The sequence below is a fragment of the Amia ocellicauda genome, chromosome 9 (assembly GCF_036373705.1).
Source record: "Amia ocellicauda isolate fAmiCal2 chromosome 9, fAmiCal2.hap1, whole genome shotgun sequence".
NCBI lineage: Eukaryota > Metazoa > Chordata > Actinopteri > Amiiformes > Amiidae > Amia > Amia ocellicauda.
This window is the reverse complement of record NC_089858.1, coordinates 8,874,557-8,893,924: the sequence shown is the minus strand read 5'-3', so window position 1 is coordinate 8,893,924 and position 19,368 is coordinate 8,874,557. Positions and strand designations below refer to the sequence as shown.

The 19,368-nt window shown below is 37.9% G+C and overlaps 1 protein-coding gene across 2 annotated transcripts in view; it reads right to left on the bottom strand.

The window, feature by feature from the left end:
- col5a1 (procollagen, type V, alpha 1) overlaps window positions 1-19,368 on the bottom strand; it is a 125,784-nt gene that overhangs the window by 9,384 nt on the left and 97,032 nt on the right. For both annotated transcript variants that reach the window (XM_066712992.1, XM_066712990.1), the window contains exons 30-61: window positions 18,655-18,762; window positions 18,221-18,274; window positions 17,829-17,882; window positions 16,327-16,371; window positions 15,999-16,052; window positions 15,797-15,841; window positions 15,571-15,624; window positions 15,192-15,245; window positions 14,698-14,751; window positions 11,578-11,685; window positions 11,044-11,133; window positions 10,413-10,466; window positions 9,354-9,461; window positions 8,264-8,371; window positions 6,910-6,963; window positions 6,571-6,624; window positions 5,611-5,718; window positions 5,198-5,251; window positions 4,734-4,841; window positions 3,814-3,867; window positions 3,469-3,576; window positions 2,563-2,616; window positions 2,374-2,427; window positions 2,233-2,286; window positions 2,084-2,137; window positions 1,580-1,687; window positions 1,416-1,469; window positions 1,226-1,279; window positions 946-1,053; window positions 772-825; window positions 312-347; window positions 126-179 (exon numbers count right to left, since the gene is read on the bottom strand). In XM_066712992.1, the coding sequence (XP_066569089.1) occupies window positions 126-179; window positions 312-347; window positions 772-825; window positions 946-1,053; window positions 1,226-1,279; window positions 1,416-1,469; window positions 1,580-1,687; window positions 2,084-2,137; window positions 2,233-2,286; window positions 2,374-2,427; window positions 2,563-2,616; window positions 3,469-3,576; window positions 3,814-3,867; window positions 4,734-4,841; window positions 5,198-5,251; window positions 5,611-5,718; window positions 6,571-6,624; window positions 6,910-6,963; window positions 8,264-8,371; window positions 9,354-9,461; window positions 10,413-10,466; window positions 11,044-11,133; window positions 11,578-11,685; window positions 14,698-14,751; window positions 15,192-15,245; window positions 15,571-15,624; window positions 15,797-15,841; window positions 15,999-16,052; window positions 16,327-16,371; window positions 17,829-17,882; window positions 18,221-18,274; window positions 18,655-18,762 (2,214 nt within the window). The remainder of the gene's footprint in view (window positions 1-125; window positions 180-311; window positions 348-771; window positions 826-945; window positions 1,054-1,225; window positions 1,280-1,415; window positions 1,470-1,579; window positions 1,688-2,083; window positions 2,138-2,232; window positions 2,287-2,373; window positions 2,428-2,562; window positions 2,617-3,468; window positions 3,577-3,813; window positions 3,868-4,733; window positions 4,842-5,197; window positions 5,252-5,610; window positions 5,719-6,570; window positions 6,625-6,909; window positions 6,964-8,263; window positions 8,372-9,353; window positions 9,462-10,412; window positions 10,467-11,043; window positions 11,134-11,577; window positions 11,686-14,697; window positions 14,752-15,191; window positions 15,246-15,570; window positions 15,625-15,796; window positions 15,842-15,998; window positions 16,053-16,326; window positions 16,372-17,828; window positions 17,883-18,220; window positions 18,275-18,654; window positions 18,763-19,368) is intronic.

Sequence of the window (19,368 nt, the reverse complement as noted above, 5' to 3'; positions counted from 1 at the left end):
TATCATCAGTATCGAAGGATGTCTCCATGGTATTCCTTTTGATGAAATTAAAAAGAGACGCATGCTAATAACGAGAGAGAGAGAGAGAGTGTGAGTTTTTGTTTAAATATTTAAAATAGACTTACTGGAGGACCAGGAGGACCGGGTACACCTGATTCACCCTTAGGACCAGTCTGACCCTGCAGAAGACAAAACAGGCAAGTGTGTTATGCCTTCTACCTCTTACGTTTATTTACATTTATCTACTTATTCTATGCTATTTGAACATCTTGAGAGATCTTGACAGTGGAGACGTGAAGAATTCTACTTACAGATGAACCCTTTGCTCCCTTTGGACCTGGGGGACCCTTTAAGGATAAAAGAAGAGAGAAGATGTATCATCTTGTCATCTGTCATTGCAGATTAATAATTTTACATTAACATCATGTGTTACACAGATATTAAGGCACTTCCATTTCTAAAGGTGAAAGTTATTTTCCTTTATATAATATTTAACATGAAAAAGGTCACATCCCAAATTAAATGTAAGTTCAAATGTGATGCTGGCCTTTGGAGAAGTGAAATTGAAATGCCAGGGGTAGTGTATGATGAATGGCGAGATGCAAATGGTGTTGAATAATAACTAAGGATAAACAACACCCTCAAGTTTCACTTCAGTTAAATTACAATACATTTTTATTTGGATAATAAATTAAACTGAGGCAACAAAATGAATGAATGCACTCTTAAATTATGAACTCTACTGTGGTAGCATCTGAATTGTAATCTTACCGGCAATCCTGGAGGCCCAGGTGGACCTAATGGACCAGATGGTCCAGAAATGCCCTGAAAAGAAAGATCAAGATATTTAGATATTCACCAAATTCACACAATGCCATGTTATAATATGAGCTACACAACCAGCTTCATAGTGGTAGTCAACTCTTTTTACTCTTAGTAACCTACGTTGTCTCCTTTGGGACCTGTTGCTCCTTGTGGGCCTGGGAGACCTCGGTCACCTTTCTCTCCCTGCTCTCCAGGAGGGCCAATCAAACCAATCAAACCTGGGTGGCCCTGAATTAGATAAATGAAAAAAGTATTAAACAAATACAAGTACCTTGCAGTACAATTTGCTATAGACAGTTTTGTAATGGGATTGACAAAAATAACCAAATTTAGTACCTCTTTTCCCTGTATTATTCAATACCTGGATAAAGAAAATAAATTCCAGAATCTAAAAACTCACCTTTTCACCTTTCAGGCCAGAGTCACCTTTCAGACCAAGTAAGCCAGGCGGTCCCTTGAGGAGATAAATGCAGTTAATAAACTAAACAGTTTAACCATATATGCACAGTTATTAATCTATTGCGATCTGTAGATGTATCATAGGAAACCAGAACAATCATGCTATGTCGTGTAATGGATGCTTTGCATACCATTGGTCCAGGGGGGCCATCTGGGCCAGGTGATCCTGGGAGACCTTGTTCACCCTACAAAATAAATAACATTTTCTTTTCAATATACGTTAATAAACATACAGCTCTAAATGCTGACCATTGTTATTTTTTTGTATTAATAAGCAGAATCAGGAATTACTTACAACGGGACCTGGGATACCTCGGAGACCCTCTGGACCGGGCTTTCCCGGAGCTCCTTGTGGACCAACGGGCCCTGTTTTGCCTTGAGGACCTTCCAAGCCTGGTTCACCCTGAGGGATTTAGACAGGCAGCAGGTTATTTCAAGTTAAGTCAAATATATAGCAGTGAGTGCTCCTCTGCTGCCCAGCACTAAAATATAAACACATTGTTTTTTGTATTTATCAGTAGAACAGCTGGGACTAAGGCTTACAGCATCTTAGAAATGTGTATGTGTTAACATTAGCACAGTGATTTTGAACACTGCATAGTCCTGTCTGCTGCATTTTATTTTCAGCCCAGGAGTGAGTGTGTGCCTTTAGTACCTCCATTACTTTTCCCCTCAATTGTTTCAAAGAAGGTATACAGACTTCTATCAAAAGGGTGGTGCCAATGAATGGGCCTGACCTTTTACCTTAGACATAGGAATTCCTTTAGACAAACTAAGATTTAAAAAAATATATTTTTACCTTAGCACCTTTTTCACCTTGCCTTCCTTCGGGGCCAGCAGCACCAGGAGGACCCTGTAAAACAAGTAAAATGGAGCAGTTGCCTTAAAGTGGCCTGGCCTGAGGACTGAAGACCAGGAGCAAAATTTTGCAAATAACAACTAACTTACTCTCTTTCCAGGTGGACCAGAAGGACCAGACTCCCCGGTAGGACCAGGAGACCCCTGAGATAAAAGGATTCACAAGATAAAAGGTCAGTCAGTGAAAAGACAATTAAAAACCCAAACAGAAAAAGTGACTGTCAAACTCACAGGTTGGCCAGCCTCCCCATCATCTCCCTTGTCGCCAGCAGGACCATCTTGACCCTGTTTGCAAGATACAAGGTGTAATTTAATCACAAAATAGCTGCTTGATGTTGTATTGGATTTGCTTGTTTTATACTGAATGACTTGTAGGCCACATTGGGCATTATCTATTCATTTGCTCATTAATGGACTTACAGCTTGGCCGGGTTCCCCAGGAGGACCAGGGTCACCAGGGAATCCAACTGGACCCTGAAATGAGAGAAGTTCAGGTTATAATAAGCATTGATACCAGCCAGTGTTCGGCAGTGTTGTAGAATAACAGCGGACAAAAGATGCTTTACAGAATAAAACAAACATTAAATGTTGGGAATTAAATACAATTCTGTAAAAACTTTTGTGTTTTTGGTTTGTAATGGTAACAGTAACTTGATAATTAGCAAACTCCTTAAACAATGCAGATGAGAAAAAAGACTGTACATTCTCTACAGTATTACAGGTATTCTGACTACAACAGAAACAAAAAAATACTGTATTAGCTATACATTTAAGTTAGTTTTTTTAAGATATATATTCCTATATTCACAGACTATGCAGAGTCAAATTAAGGTGGTTACTAAATTACAGTTTTACATAATTAGTGAAATGAGTGACGGAAATGGATCAACATACCTACAGTGATTATGTGGAAAAGTGGATCGAAAAAGGGTCAAATATCAAAGGGATAAAGTTAAATTAGGATGTAAATCTTAAGATCATGTTTGTCAGATAAATAATTGTACTGCTAAAAAGTCTGGTCATGGAAAGCAACATTAGATGGTGGCGTGGGGACAAAACTATGGCTTTTGAATGACAGGAAATCCTGTCATGGACCTGACATTTTTTGTGATATTATTGGAATACAAACCTGGATTTATGGATTATGTACAACTATCAAAGCTTTACTGGATTAGAAAATACAATCACTGACACCTCATAACATGTGTGGTTTATTATACAGCTGTTTAAATGTATATTCAAATTAAACTGCACAACTCACAACCCATTCATGATGGGTATGATACAACACCATCATGAAATAGATCCATAAAGAACCATACTTACAGGGCTACCTTTGGGACCATCATCTCCAGGAGGACCTTTTGGACCTGGGGGACCTGCAGAACCAGGTGGGCCAGCTTCACCCTTCTCGCCCCTCTCACCTCTGGGACCCTAAAGAGACCCATAAGACACTCCATCAAAACATTTTTACATCCACTCCACTTCTCTTAGAAATCTCAATTGCTGAAAAAAGAAAAATCTTTACAATTCCTATCTCACTTATTTACCTCCATCTCTATTTACACTAGAATCCCACCATTTTCCATTTCTATTTTATAATATAGATAGAGATTAATGCAGTGTCACTTGTGAGAAAAACACAAGGATGCAATATCATTTCTGACTTACTGGTGGGCCAACATCTCCTTGAGGACCAGGCTCTCCAGTCTCGCCAGATTCACCCTGAGTGTAGAAAAAGAATACAAAGAAAAAGAATGTCACGTGTGTGTGTGTGTGTATATATATATATATATATATATATATATATATATATTTTTTTTTTTTTTTTTTTTCATTACAGTTGCCCATTATTTATGCCACTGTGATACACACAACGCATTTGATGATGGTGCACTTTCCATTTTGAATTCCTTTTTTACCACAGAAATAATCCATCTGGTTCCTGTCACATTTCTGCCTCCATACAACAGAAAAGGTTGACATGATTAATTCTGGGTTTAGATTGGTGTGAAAAGAGTTCCCTCTTTGCTGTTTATCCATTGGATCCTCAACTGAAAGGCACTCAATAATAAAATAATCTCTTACCAATCCAGGAGAGCTTTGTAAATCAACAAAGACTTTTACGTTGACAGTAAAAGCTCATAGCAACTTTCTTTCATGTTAGCTATTTGTAAACTGTATTGGAAAGGGCTTTTATATCAGTTTATATCAAGGAAATAGTAAGATTTATGCAGTCAACATCCTTCTTGGACAGTGGAAATGAACTCCTGGCAGAGGCTTAAGGCTGAAGGTAATTCTATTAACACAAAGTGTACAAATCATACGATTATCTCAGGAAATGCATCAAGTGGCACCCAGCAGAACCAATGAAAACAAATAAAATATGTTTCTATAACAGCCCCTCCATAACAAATCCTGACACCTGTTCAGGGCTAAATTTATGGAACAAAACAAACAATCCAGATGGCGACACCTTCAGTGCCATGACCACTGAAGATGATAATTTAAACCATTAGAATGGCATTATATTTTTTACATTTAAATGCTTAAATGGTTTAAGTTATTGTGGTGTTTAGAGGGGTTTTTACCTTCTCGCCCACAGATCCAGGGTTTCCAATGCCACCAGGAGGTCCTTGTGGGCCATCTGCACCTGGGGGGCCAGATGGTCCTCTAGGACCTGGAGGGCCGGGGGGACCCTGAAGAGAAGAGAAAACATAGGGGATAAATGGAATCATTCCTCTACAAAATTGGCATCTAAAAATCACACATATTGTTTGTTTATTAGATTTCAGCTACACTATAAGCAATAACAAATACAAAGTCCACCTGATCCACATTTGAAATCTACAGTTCAATCCAGTTTGTAGTAACGTTGTCTTGTTGTTACTTCCTATCAATGGAATTCTTAAAAAAAAAAAAAAAAATGCTCCACGAATAAATAATATGATTACTTGTCTATGTTGCACCTGAACTGGGAATGGATCCAACTAATTAATGCTTATAAAAGGAAATAATAAAAACATGAACTTGCTTAGGGGGAATGCACCCTTACCATTTGACCCACGTCTCCTGTTTCACCTTTCTCACCTGGTGGGCCAGGCAATCCCTGGGTTGAAACAATAAACACACAGTTATTCAATTGAATTGCTCTTTAAATGGTTATATTTTTCTCAGCTGTATGAAATCAAACAAAACATGTTGCTTGATACTTGATACCCAGGTGATTTATACTTGTTTTGTTGTGGTGATGTTCGGTAAGCACACACTGCATATTTTAAACATGATGTGGTTGCAATTTAAATTACATTGACATTGAAAAGGTAGTACATAAATAGGTATTTAAAAGTACACCCCTATATGCCTCTTGTAATTTATAAGTGGACATACATTTCTCAATGGGGGTATTGTCATTTTGTCATATTGTCTCTTTCTTCCCGTGCTAGAGGTAATGGAATCAGACCTTACCTGCAAACCAACAGGGCCGGGAGGGCCTGGGAATCCTCTGGGACCTTCGTCACCTTTCTGACCGAACAGACCCTGCTGCCCACGGGGTCCAGGCTCGCCGTCCGCCCCCTGTCACCAGACACAGAACATCCGTGGGCAATACATTAACAGCCTGTAACCACTGCAAACATACACATCTCTGACCCTCTTTTGTATCTATCTGAGGGTTCCCACGAGCACTAAAGGATGATGATCAGTTTCAATGTTTTTCCATGACTCCTTGTTCTTGTCACTTACCACCAGTTTATACTGATCCCCAAACCATCCGATAGGTATGTCATGCAGGATTAAAAATAATTAATTTTTGCTCACAGTGAAACATTCCCAGATTGTATCTCTCAATAAATGTGAGTACACTGGGGATTATTTAGTGCTTAGTACATGTCCACCAGTCTCAGAAAACAACACGTCCACATAGAAGAACCTTCTAGAATGAAACATCCATTTGTGAGAATGAAGCCTTATTGAAATAATGTGAAATAAATCCTGCCCTAGGGCAACCCTGGGGCTGGGCTGCCCTCTCTTTCATTTGAACATCACGATTCTGTTTAAGATCTTCTTCAAGTCTACCCCTTAAACTGTCAGTTCTCTGTCTACCGTATCTACAAGCCTCCAGGTATTGACCATTAAGCTTGATTGTCCAAAAGTGCTGCATATTAGGGAGGGCAATGTTTGATATGCACAGAAAAAGACATCCATTATTGGGGGGGAAAAGCACCAAAAGACGAAATGCTTTACGATGAGATAGTACAAAACCAAAACATCTCAGGTGGCTTTTATACTTAACACTACTGCAGCAGAGGATTGTCTGAGCTGCATATGCACAATGTGTTTATAGAGTATAAATTCTCGGGAGCGGCGTGAGATTAACAGGAGTTGGTGAGTTGACAGAGCTCAACATGGGGAGATTCAGACACTTACGGCAGGGCCTGGCTGTCCAATTGGTCCTTGAGGACCAGTGGGACCTGGTGGACCCTAAGGGAAGAAGAACAGAGTGTTAGTATTCTTGGTAGCTGCTCACACCTTGTCAAATATTTATAGTCTCTGAAAAATGTATGAAAATAACTGTTTCAGTACAGGGTTAACTCGTATTAAGTCTAACTAGGTAAACAGATCCAAATTATCTTGAATCAGAGTGAATTAGATTCAGTTCTGACATTCACAAATCACAAGGTATTAGGTTCATGTTTATAATAACCAGCCTCTTTTTCTTGGGTCCCTATCAAAGTCTGGGGGAAAAAAATAAAATAAACCACTTACATGTTCTCCCTTGTCCCCTTTGCTTCCTTTCTGGCCAGGCTCACCAATTTCACCCTAGTGGAAGAGAGAAATTAAAATCAGATAAAGTTCATAAATAATACATTGAATTTCATATTATCTACTTTACCTGCCACATGCTCTTGAGAGTGCTCTCTCTGTATTGACAAAGCAATGCAGGCAGTATAGATTTTTTTTTTTTTTTCCCGAATGTCAGGGACCGAGAACCGCTGGGGACGAGTGCCGAGATACTTGGCGCTTGTCTGCAGTTTCGTTTTCTGAGCAAGCAGATGTCTCCTTGTGCACGGGTGTCGGTTACCATTAATCCTTTTGCAGAACTGAACATTTCCTGTGAATTGGCTGCAGGAGGGGGATTATGGTTGTCAACACCCAGGTGAGTGAACCACAACCTTATTCTACATTAATCAAAGTCTCTTTTATCCCTTTTAGCTTTATATGTTCAGCAACGTTCAGGTCTCACAGCACTTTCTTGTTGACAGCAGATGTCTCTAAGAGCACTGAATCTTAATAACAAACAATTAAAATCTCCATGCTTATGTATTGCTTAGAATATCACATATCAAATTTTTGGTTTTGGAGATGAAATATATATGAACATACATACACTGGCACATACCATTTCCATAAATATCTATACTTGTTTTGTTTTTTGAACTGCCTGGTTATTGACCATTTTCCATTTTATTTATCTTAACAATATTTCTAAAAATATGTGTCCCTGCTTTGATGGCATCCCTTAGATGTAATAAACAATTGCTGGTGAGAAATATTTACAGTTGATGAGAGATATAAAAAATATATATATTTGGTCTCGCATGGATGGATTAATTTGAAATGCAAATCATTTCCATAATTATAACCCCTAAAACAAGTGAGCAACTCATTAATTATTTAAGGACAATTAATTTTCCAACATGAAATTGATGGGAAGGATAAATATTCTGGAAACTTAATTTGTTTCCTCACCCACACGCTTAATATGATAATTAAATATTGTGATTTATTCAACATCTACGTCCTTAATGGAAAAACAAATATATTCTTCTTAAATCCGAATGCTATCCTACTGTGGCCTTTGTAAAGGAAGTCCTGTATATCCAGGAAAGGTGAAACTGATTATATTCATGCACACACTTGTAAGTCACCCTGGATAAAATAATATGGCTAAATAAAATCAATACATATTTACTTACTTATTCACATACATGGAAGTAATAATCTATGAATGAATGAATGAATCACAAATTATTTGCTATGCAGGTCCGAAATAAAACATGTGCATTTTCTGAGCCCTCTGACAGATGCTATTTTGCAGGGAAGTCTGTGTCTATCTTACCTTGTCCCCATCCTCTCCAGGTGGTCCCAGAGGTCCAGCTGGGCCTGGCAGGCCCACAGGCCCCTGAATACCATCTCTTCCAGCAGGGCCCTGAGGACCTTTCTCTCCCTGGAACACACGACAGGAACACATCATTTTGGGACCATGACATGTAAGGTGTTTGTTAAGCCAATGGAAGGCATTCTGTAATGATTGGACTGAAACGGAAGGGACTGTTTAGCTTTTGTAAGTCAGCCATTTGGAGGAAATGGAAATGTGTTTATCCCCAGCTCCATGTGACTTCAAGAGACAAGAGCTGATCTGAATTGAGGCTGGATCTTTACATTTGCAGCACTATAAACCTACTAACTTGAGTCTAATGCTCTTGTCGGGGTTTAACTAAAAGAGCAATAATTCACACAATTAATTAAAAAGCATGAACTTAACTTTAAAAAGTCAGTCACATCATGATCATTTGAAATATGATACAATTTTTTTTTTAAATATCAGTATCATAAAAATATGAATCATAGCTCAGTCTTTAACACACAGCCTTTAAATACTCTGTCTTTAACACCTAACGTGATATTTTAGCATCAAAAGAGGAACCACAAGTTGGCTTCTTATCTCCTAAACACCTAAACCACAGTGCGTACGTGATTTTTCTCAAACATGAAAGCAAAGCACCTTCAGTTTGAAAAGGTGTTCAACATGTTACTTCCATTTGTGAAATTGTGTTCTACTCTGTACTGTCGCTGCAATAAAATGCCTAATCTTGCCCTTGACTCAATACTGAATCAGAGCTGTGAAAATTGCACAAATGACTCTGTTTTGCAAGAGCAGACAGACTGATCATGCTGACAAATGGAGATATTTTACTAGTTCGTGTGCTGCAAATAATAGGCACTGTTGTAAAGGAAAGTACTTCTGAGGCAGGACTCAACCAAATCACATCTGTTGAATTGTCAATGAGCAAAGAAAGAATACTACTGAAAATGGGAACTACCTATTCCTCTTAAATTCTTCATTGATCAAGATACTGATTGCATAGATACTGGTAGGGCCCGAAAAAGAATAAAGACTGGTTTATAATACAGAACACATTTCTTACGGGTGCTCCCTTCTCTCCAGAGGGGCCAGGTGGTCCCTGGGGGCCAGGTCGGCCTGGAAGTCCAGTTGGACCAGCAGGTCCAGCGGGCCCCCTCTCCCCTGGAGATCCCTGTGGACAGAAAGGCAGGTCAGATGTCCAGAGAGAACTTCAAACAAGTGACAGGTTAATATATCCATTTCCACCTCCACTACTTGAGTTATCATCCAATCAAATGTGTAGAACACAGACAAGTCCAAGGAAAAGTAAACTGTCAGTTTGTTACTTCTGGTTTCAGAAATGACTACCTACATTTAATACGTGAACATGCACTCAACCGTGTCAGTAAATATAACAACAATTTGTGAATCTTTTCTTATCTGGAAGACCAATGACTTGAGTTAAACCTGGTTTCTGAAACCTTGAATACGATGAGGAAAGTTACTTTTCTATTTTAGAGAATCTTTTCCATAGGTTGTATAGCCTACTTTTAGTAATAGCTTTCTAGTTCTAACCTTACAGAGCTTTCCTGGTGAAGATCGTACTTCATCTTTTGGGAATTGAATAATGCATTTTAAACGCTACGAGACAAATAATGCATGCAGTATAATGTATTGTTCACCTGCTTCCCAGACATTTTTTTTTTCTTCAATGATTTAGAAAAATGACTTCATAAATATTCTTATTAAAAATGCTAAATGCTAAATCTTCTACCTTCTGGACAAGCCTCCAGCCCTGAAGTTATGCAGAAGTACTATATTATTCCATTTATCAATGATATACCGTGAATTTTAAATTACTACAATTTTTTATGTCCAGTTCTATAAAGCTTGCTATGACTATAATACATTTTCTGAATTTCATATAATCACCAGGCCTTATTTTCATTTTATGACTACTTAAATTCTAGGGATACACAAGTTACAAACATGGATTAACTATCCTTGCATTGTTAGAGATTTGGAAAATAGCAAAGCTCAAACTGTGAAAGAGTAAAAAATACTATTAAATATAAACATACATACATATATATTTCAAGGAACACAGTCAATGGTTATAAGAAAGGTAACCATCTCTACTTACAGCAGGACCCGGGGGACCATTCGGCCCTTCATTGCCTTTCAGACCAGCAGATCCCTACAGAGAAGAAAATCAACTTTAAAGCAAACATGACTTCTAAACCAGCCATCACTTAATACACACAGAGCAATATCCCCTTACAATGAATCATTTCAAAGATCCTGCTCAGCAAAATAGAACAGGAACTCTTTCTGATGGGCAATATTTGGAAGCTCATAGTCTTCCCAAGTAAACAGACAAAGATTTTTTTACCTGATCTAATGTAATTACTAATGTATCCAGGGCAAAGGTGTGGATACAGAATTTAAACGATGGACAGTAAAATGCATTCATCAGTCAAAGTATTACAGCTGTGCATCTTTCTTGCATCTTAATGAAGTTTATTATATTATTATTACTGCTCTGATTTTTGATCCCCCCCTGTTCTTTCTTGAACGTATTTGACATTAAAAATACAATGAACTTGTGTTTTCACACCCTGGGAGAAGGGTGAGAGCTAGCTTTTGAGACAGTTGTTTAAAAGGCACGCATCACCAATCAGACAGATGGATGATGACTATTATTAGCCTAGAGTGCTTTACATAATCCTAATTAAGCATTCTCTCAAGCCACGAACTGCACAGGTGTTACTTACCACCGGACCAGGCAGTCCTCTGTCTCCAGGGAACCCTCTGAGACCAGGTGGCCCATCTTTACCAGATGGACCTGCAGGACCCGGATCACCCTGAAATAACACAGATAGTTCCATTACAACTGGCAAACAACACCGGAATAATCCCTATGGCTCATGAAGTGCAAATACTGTACAGACTGCACTGGTAGCTAACAGCTGCGGAGACGGGCAATCTCGGTTCTTTCTAGAACCCAAGCTCCAGTGTTTTCTACTTGTTTTAAACTAGGCAGCCCTCTTAGCTTTGGCAAAGCAGTACTGATGTTTATTGTTTGTTATTATGTTTTCTGTGAAAAAAGCATAACAGCATAAAGATATGTAATTATCCACTAGACCCTGTTACACACAGCGTACAAAAGTAAAAGTAAGAGTTTTTATTTTTTTTACTGCAATGTTGTTTATTACATATTGGCCACATTAAAACTGGGGCCACCATCATATTTTGGTTAAGAGCATCACGTGTAAGTCTTCAGTCATGCCAAATTTGAAAGGACCTACTTTGGCACCCTCTTTACCAGCTGCTCCAGGAAGGCCCTGCTCGCCTGGGGGCCCAGGAGGTCCTGGGTGACCGCGCTCACCCATCGGCCCAGTCTCGCCAGTGGGACCCTGGGAAGCAAAAGGGGAAAATTAGCCTCATCATCGCATTTATCACAGTTAAAAAATCCTAAACATTCAAGAGGGTTTGCAAGGCTTTTGTATAAGTATATTCAGAAGCCACATTCTTTTGCAGTGAATGGCGCTGATATGATGGGTAGCTTTGCATTTGAATGCAAATGAGACTCTGGCCTGCTGCCCACTGACAATGAGGTCTCAATGGAGTAATCCTGAAATGAATTCCATCTAGATAATCAAGGTGAGGAAAGTGACTGCATATTTTGTTCTGTGGTTATTTTGGAAATATATACATCGAAATAAAAAAAGATAAGTGAGAAAATGCCATCACATTCAACTAAACTTAAAAATGGAACCAACACCAAACAATTCATTTTAATATCGCTGGATGAAAACTGTAGGAGGAAACATGATGAAACTATACCTTTGTTTAAGAGATTGTTTTCTTCTTTACAGAATTAATAGATTCATAAATTAATACATGTACTAAATAACAATACAGATAAATGTGTAGGTTAATACAATAGTATGGGTCTTTTTATTCCAGCATTGGGAATAATACAATTAACATTTGAAGCTGACTTTTATTTAAGATTTTTATTATCTTCTAAATCTGTTATTAATATTATTATATTATTTGTATTATTTGGGAAGGGAAATTCAAATTCCCTGTGAAGTTAAAAACCCTCTTTGCACTCATTAAATCTGCTCAGTAATAAAGAACAGAAGGCATAAATAATGAAAAGCAGAAATGTCCTCTAACATTGAGTACGCTCCACTCTTATGTCATTACAAAGTCACAACGGGGGCTTCAGATCAGCTCATTGGGTAAAAACCTCTGCCTGGAGAGAAAGTCGAGCCTGTAATTTGGAGATTGCCAGTCTGAATCAGGGTACTGCCAATCGCCAACTGTGGCCTGGAGACTCCAGCATCGGGCCAGAACACGACTGAGGTCACTGTATGAATCTAGCAGGGGGCTTCATCACAGAGTAGTTACTCATTTAACTGGCTATGTAACTACACAATAAAGCGCACAGTGCCCACAATCTAATTAACATTACACTTTGCAGTTTTCCTTTCAATTCACAGCATGAAAATGAGGCGATTTGTCTATATGAAACGACTTTTGAATCCCTGTGAGATGGCGTCTTCTAATCTCCCTGGGCTATACATGTGATGTACCAGAACAGGCCAAATATCTATGAGGCTATATCAGCAGGTGATCTATATAAAAGAAAGAGTAAAATAGTTCAATTCATATCTGACCAATCTGCTGTGGTATGAGCCATCGAGTAGAAAGTTATTACATTTCAATTACATTGTTAATTACATTTAATTTTGTATTCGTGACAGAAGATTATTTTCTCCCCTGCGGAGCGCACAGAGTAGGGAACAGTAGAAGCAGCAACTGGCAGGTGTGAGCTCTCTTAGATATAGAAGACAAACTACATACATAAATCTCTTTTACAAATCTCTGCTCAAAGCTTAAATTGTACACCAGTATGAAAATGATACACAAGCTGCAACTCACTGAATGGAAATCTGTAAACAAGTAATGACATTTAATGTGTTGTTCAGTAGCTGCCAAAATGAATAGTATATATCATCACAAACAAATCAGACTTGGTCTGGTATGGTAATTGAACACCAAAAACAACAAATTTAACCTGAAAGCAAAGTCTTGCAAATAACAAATCCAGCATCTGATGGCACATTTCCAATAAAGGCAAGAAGCCTCTGGCAAACAAAAAGCTGCCATCAGGTACAGGGTTTGTAATTGATGATTGGCCGGCAGGGTGAGATTTGGATATTTAAATTTTAATCTGGCTGTGAATATTTATAACACAACTGGTTTAATTTACAAGTTGTTTAATTTTCTTCCTCTCCCATGAGATAAGGTTACCAACTTTCAATCATCTTTTTTTGGGCATGTTGCACAGTGTTTTCAAAATGCAGTTTGTTGGGGAAAGAGCAGCTTAACAAATGTTGTGCTGAAAATTATATTCTGGAAAAGCCTTCACATTTTAGAGACTGCCAACTGCCCATGAATTATTAATACTTCTTGAATCCTTAATAACAGAATCTATGAATGTTGCGTTCCTTGGCAGAAAAAAGCACATGAGAAATGTGTCACGAAGCCACCCTGCTTGGCCAGAAACAGTCTTAATAGTTATTGGCTTTGTAATTTTGATGATGACAATGATGATGGTGATGATGATAATAATAATTATAATAACAGTAATATGCTATACATGTATACAGATACATACATATGGTAGACAACATAAGAAAATATATTAAAGGGATGTTTTTGAAAAAAGGATTTTCCCTCCTTCAAGAGCTGCCTATAAATATTTCTATGAGAATTTATCATATGCCTGGAATATTAATATTTATTAATAATACAAAATAAAACTGATCTACTATTCTCTTTTGAAATCCTGCTTCAGATTTATAAGCCATATCTTATATGCAAAATAATTGGCGCTCTTTGTCATCCTGTTTGTATTAGTTCTGCATGGTGTACAGTCAATGTCTAAAACAAAAGGGATGAGCAAAGGTCACGACAATGCCTATAAATGAGCTCCGTCGTGTTTGAACTGCAGTGTGGATATAACTCCCACTTGTGTGATAGCAAACCAACCAGCACTGAACTGAGCGTGTGCTGAAGTGCTTCACATGAGCCCACATTAGGTCTATGACCTACATATTGCACTGTAATACATGAAGAAATATCACCAGAAAGGCTGCCTGCTGATTTATGTTTGTATGTATGTATGTATTTATTTTTATCCTTGCCGAAAGTTGGGATTTGATAAGGCATCTGCTTAGCTAGCTTCCCTGGTTATCTATGAGACAGGCTTGCTGAAGCACAGTGATGAAGGGCACGTCGTGACTTCACCAGCTGGCAGCACCATTAAAACCAACAAAGCCCCCTCTTGTTGAGCAATATTAGCTGCCTCATTACGATTACCTCACAATTTATAATGTGCAGCTTGGACTTACCTGGGGACCAACTACACCTGGTGGGCCAGGTGGACCCGTCTTTCCTTGGAAACCCTGAAGAAAAGACAAAAGAATCAAAGTCAACAAAGCAGGTGACATAAGCTAGAAGCAGCCATATATAGACATACTGCTGTTCAAAGAGTGTCTTCCTTACTCTTGTTCTCAGTGATCCAATGCTTTATTTTTCGTGCGTCCTGTCTCTTCCCTTAAACATAATTACTTTTCTCATGATGATCTATCTGATGTTTGGCTGTGTAAGCAGATCACTGGGAATCATTCCTCTCTTTCTTCTCCTCCCCTGCCTCTTAACACACGTCAGCTGCACCTTGCCAGGCAAGACTCTTGACATATTTTTAATTAACACTGTAAAAGGCATTCTCAAGAACAGAGAGATAGCTGTAATGATCGTATCCTATTTGTCATTCATCTGTCCCCAGTCTTGTCTCCCACAGAAGGAAGTGTGGCAGTAATACTTCAAAAAGATAGACACTCACAGTTTCACCTCTCTGACCGGGGTGTCCAGGCAGACCATCTTTTCCAGCTGGACCCTGAGAAAAACAGATATTAACCGGTTAATAAATATGACATCAATAGTAAGAAATCAGTGAAGTATTCTATTAAGTTAAAATAGAAGAAAGAAAATAGTGTCTACAGTATTGTTCTGTATATTACGATGTATAAAGCTGTGAAAGCAGATGAAACATGTTCCTCTCAGAAGATAGACTTTGCAACCCAAGCCTAGTGAGGCCTTTTGCAGGAGATTTGTGTCAACAAGTAAAATAAATGGGTGTATTCGGTGGGTATATTCAGTCTTTCAATTTCAATACTAGATGAGGGTGTCTGGGAAGCTCGTCAACCTTACGGGACACTTACGGGAGGGCCTTTCGGTCCTGGAAATCCAGTAGGTCCCTGAGGTCCTGGCAATCCCTGAAACAAAACAAAATAGAGTATAGTTGATAGCAGACCTTATCACAGTGGTTTGTATAGAACTCGAACTGGAACGTGTATGTCAGAGGAAATCGATAACAAACCCAAAAAAATACATCTGCAAAGATCATCTGAATAGAAAAGAAAAAACAAAACAATGATAATATCTCACCCTTTCTCCGGGAGGCCCTGGTGGACCATCACTGCCTGAGTTGCCCTGCAGAGATTAAAAAGAGTAGGAAAAACAGTCAGGAAAAAACAAACAAACATAAAATGCTATTCAAGAAATAATAGGTTTCTTTTCTTTTCTCAAATCCAGGCGGAAGAGAGTTCTTAAAGACCACTGAATAGTCATGAAGCTCAGGAGTGCGTACCTTTGGTCCTGGTTTTCCAGTTGGACCCCTTGGACCTCTTTCTCCACGAGGGCCCTAAAAGACAACACAAATTAAATGAGAAAAAGAGGGAAAGAGCTCCCTGTCTCCCTCTCTAAATATCTCATAGAAAATAATACCATGTGCTGTATGGTCGGATTGGAGGCACACGGGGAAAAGCACTCATGCAGGCAGTGGACAGCATTATTACTTTTTGCTATATTTAGAGATGTTGTTTTCATAGTAATGGTTTCATTAAATCTGAAAGAGAGAACAACTCATAAAAACGATGGAACTGAAAGCAAGGGAAACCGACTGGAAGGTTGCTTACCGTTGGACCTCTCTGTCCTCTTGGGCCAGGCTTTCCCGATGTCCCCTGAGGAAAAGGGAAATAAACAAGTTGCTTAAATCAGAAAATGAAAAAACACAAGCCCGTGCCATTTTGTTTTGCAAAATAGGCAAAGAAGTCTTCAATCAAGACTGCTTGACAAAAGTGTCGTTCAACACAGGGACCAATGGACAAACTCCTTGGCAGGCTTTCACATAATGGACATACCTCAGGGGGTAAAGGGGAACAATGTCTAATTCTGATTGAGCATTAAATTCACCAAGAGATCAAAACAAAGCTGCCTTTAGATTGCACTTAGAAGGGGATCAGCTGTAAGCATAACTCCATAGCTTTTATTAGCAATATTTGATAACATATGAAAATTAAACAAATATCACATCTATTCATCCATCTGTTAATTAGACCTGTATTTAGTTTATCATAGTAGGAGGCCTACACCTTCCAGTTACTTTGTCCGCCTGTTTTGCTTATGATTTAAGTAATCTTCAGAAATACCCGAATACCCGAACCTTACTGTAGATTTTAGTAGTTATTTTAGATTTAATATGTTCTGTCTTTTAAAATTTAAGATCCAACAGACAATACTCAAAGTCCAATTTGAATATTATTAAATATACCTAAATTATACATGAATGTCTTGATTGTTTAATGGGATTTGGGATTACTATCTAAAGCAAAAATATAGAATATGCCAAAGCTATCTGGAATGCACAAATAGGGTTCTTTGTCTGAAGTATTCATATATTATCTTTCCCCCTTCTTTTGCTGCAGGTTTCATTATATATATATATATATATATATATATATATATATATATATATATATATATATATATATATTATATAATTGTATGTCTTCTGAAAGGTGAAGTAAACTATAAAAGCATTAGCTCAAATGGAGGAGGCTTTAATGTTTCTTGAATGACAAAAGTGCTTTTATCTGATGGAAAAATCAATACACAAATTACTACTGCTTAAACTGGGCTTTACAATCAAAACATGACAACAATTCAGAACTTAATGGGCTGAGACATAATCCTCCCAAACTGTTTTTTGCACACTGTTATTTTTCATATTATGTAAAAAATGCATAATGGTTTTTCCTAATATACATATATCTGTGCACTCTGACAAACCATTCTATTTAGTATGAGCAAATGGACTAATACTAATTCAATATGTTACTAATGCAATTCAAATGTGCTTTAATGCAGATGGATATTTTGTTTGATAAATACACAGGACCCTGACGGCTTTGCAACACATCTCATTAAGTGTTTAATAAGCACTGGCATACATTTCCAAAGACATATTTTTTGTGTTGTCTTAATGGAGTTGAAATGTTCTTGGACCCAACAGTAATGTATTTTCAATATTCCTAAGAAAAATAAACACGGCGGCACATGACAGGAGCTGGAACATTGCACTTCTATATCTTAAATATTATAGTTTTGTGCTGAAAACATTTGATCATTTCTCACATACCCTTGTTCCTTTTTCTCCATTGGCTCCTGGAAAACCTTGAAATCCCTGAGATCCCTGTTAGAAAAGCAATAAAAAGAAAAAAGATGTCGTCATACATTCATCAGAAATAAAAAGTGTTTTTACAGCAACTGATTCTACGAAGTGACATTGTTGGCACACGACTGCATGATAAATCAGATATTTATTTGATCAAAAGAATTTAAAAAAACCTAATATTTCAACATTGAATTCCTTTATGAAGCTTGTGTATCACTTAAGGTGTTCTGGCTGTCATGCAATCACATTCTTTGGAATTAATTGCCTCAAACATGTTCTGATGTATTATTTAGCTGCAGGCTCTTCACGTTCCATGTTTTAAAACACAAATTGGTAATCTGAAGGAACCTACTTACCTTTGGACCTTGTCTTCCAGGATATCCTGGTAATCCTGGAACACCAAGTTTACCCTAAACAAACAAACAAACATAAAAAACATGAGTGAATTTACCTAGTATCCGTATCTTAGAGACAACATCTCTGAACAGAAAAATTTAAAAATATAGTACAAGTTTCCTAACAAAATATAGGCAGAAGATTATTGGGACTGGTGTTTTGAACTGATGTCAGCCACAGTTTGAAACAGGAAAATTACACTGAGAAAGAATTAGTGGACATGCAGAGAAGCTGGTGAAGGTTTTTCGTCGTGTTTTCTTGCTTCCAATCAGGAATCTAGTTCATTTCAAACATCCAGGTAGGGGCAATGAAAATAGATGGAATCTATCAACAAATTTAAAAAGAAAGAATCCCACCTAGTTGAAGCCAGACAGTACTCCAGGTGAAAGCATACCTTTTCTCCTGACTGACCAAGTGGACCTGCATCACCCGGAAGCCCAGCACGACCTTTTGGACCCTCAGGACCGTCCTCGCCTCTCGGCCCAGCTGGACCCAGCTCACCCTGTGCAGACACACACTCGTCAAATTCCCTGGGACCTTAATATCACCATCTCCCCACTTAATTAGCCTTTGTCTTGGCTCAACACTTTTTAATGTAATTGTTAATGTCAAGAAACTAGGCTGACATGGATATTACTCAGACAAAATTAATTAATGTCAAGTTTAAGTCAATAATCTTGATGCTCTATAGAGAGAGCATGGAGTGCAGATAGATATCTGTTATTTGTCAAAAAAGATGGCTGACACAAGCCATAGCCTTTATTTTGCTTTTTTCAGCAGTTGTGACTGATCGATGTATACAGTAAATTCCAGTAATTTTGTTAGCAGCCATCTACCAATATCATCTATGCCATCTTATGTTCTTGTTTAAAGGAAGACACAAACTATTTAGAAGATTCTTGTGACTTGGGAATGCAAGGTTTCTTAAATCTGTTTTTACATTACTGCAAATCTAGAGTAACTTACTGTAACATTTCAACATTTAAAGAGCTTGACAAAATTACTACAGAATGAACGTATGCAGGAGGCAAATTCACAAAATAACTCAAATCGCGGTTTTTTTGTAATCAGTAGTGATTACTTACCATCACACAAGTCACAATGAGTC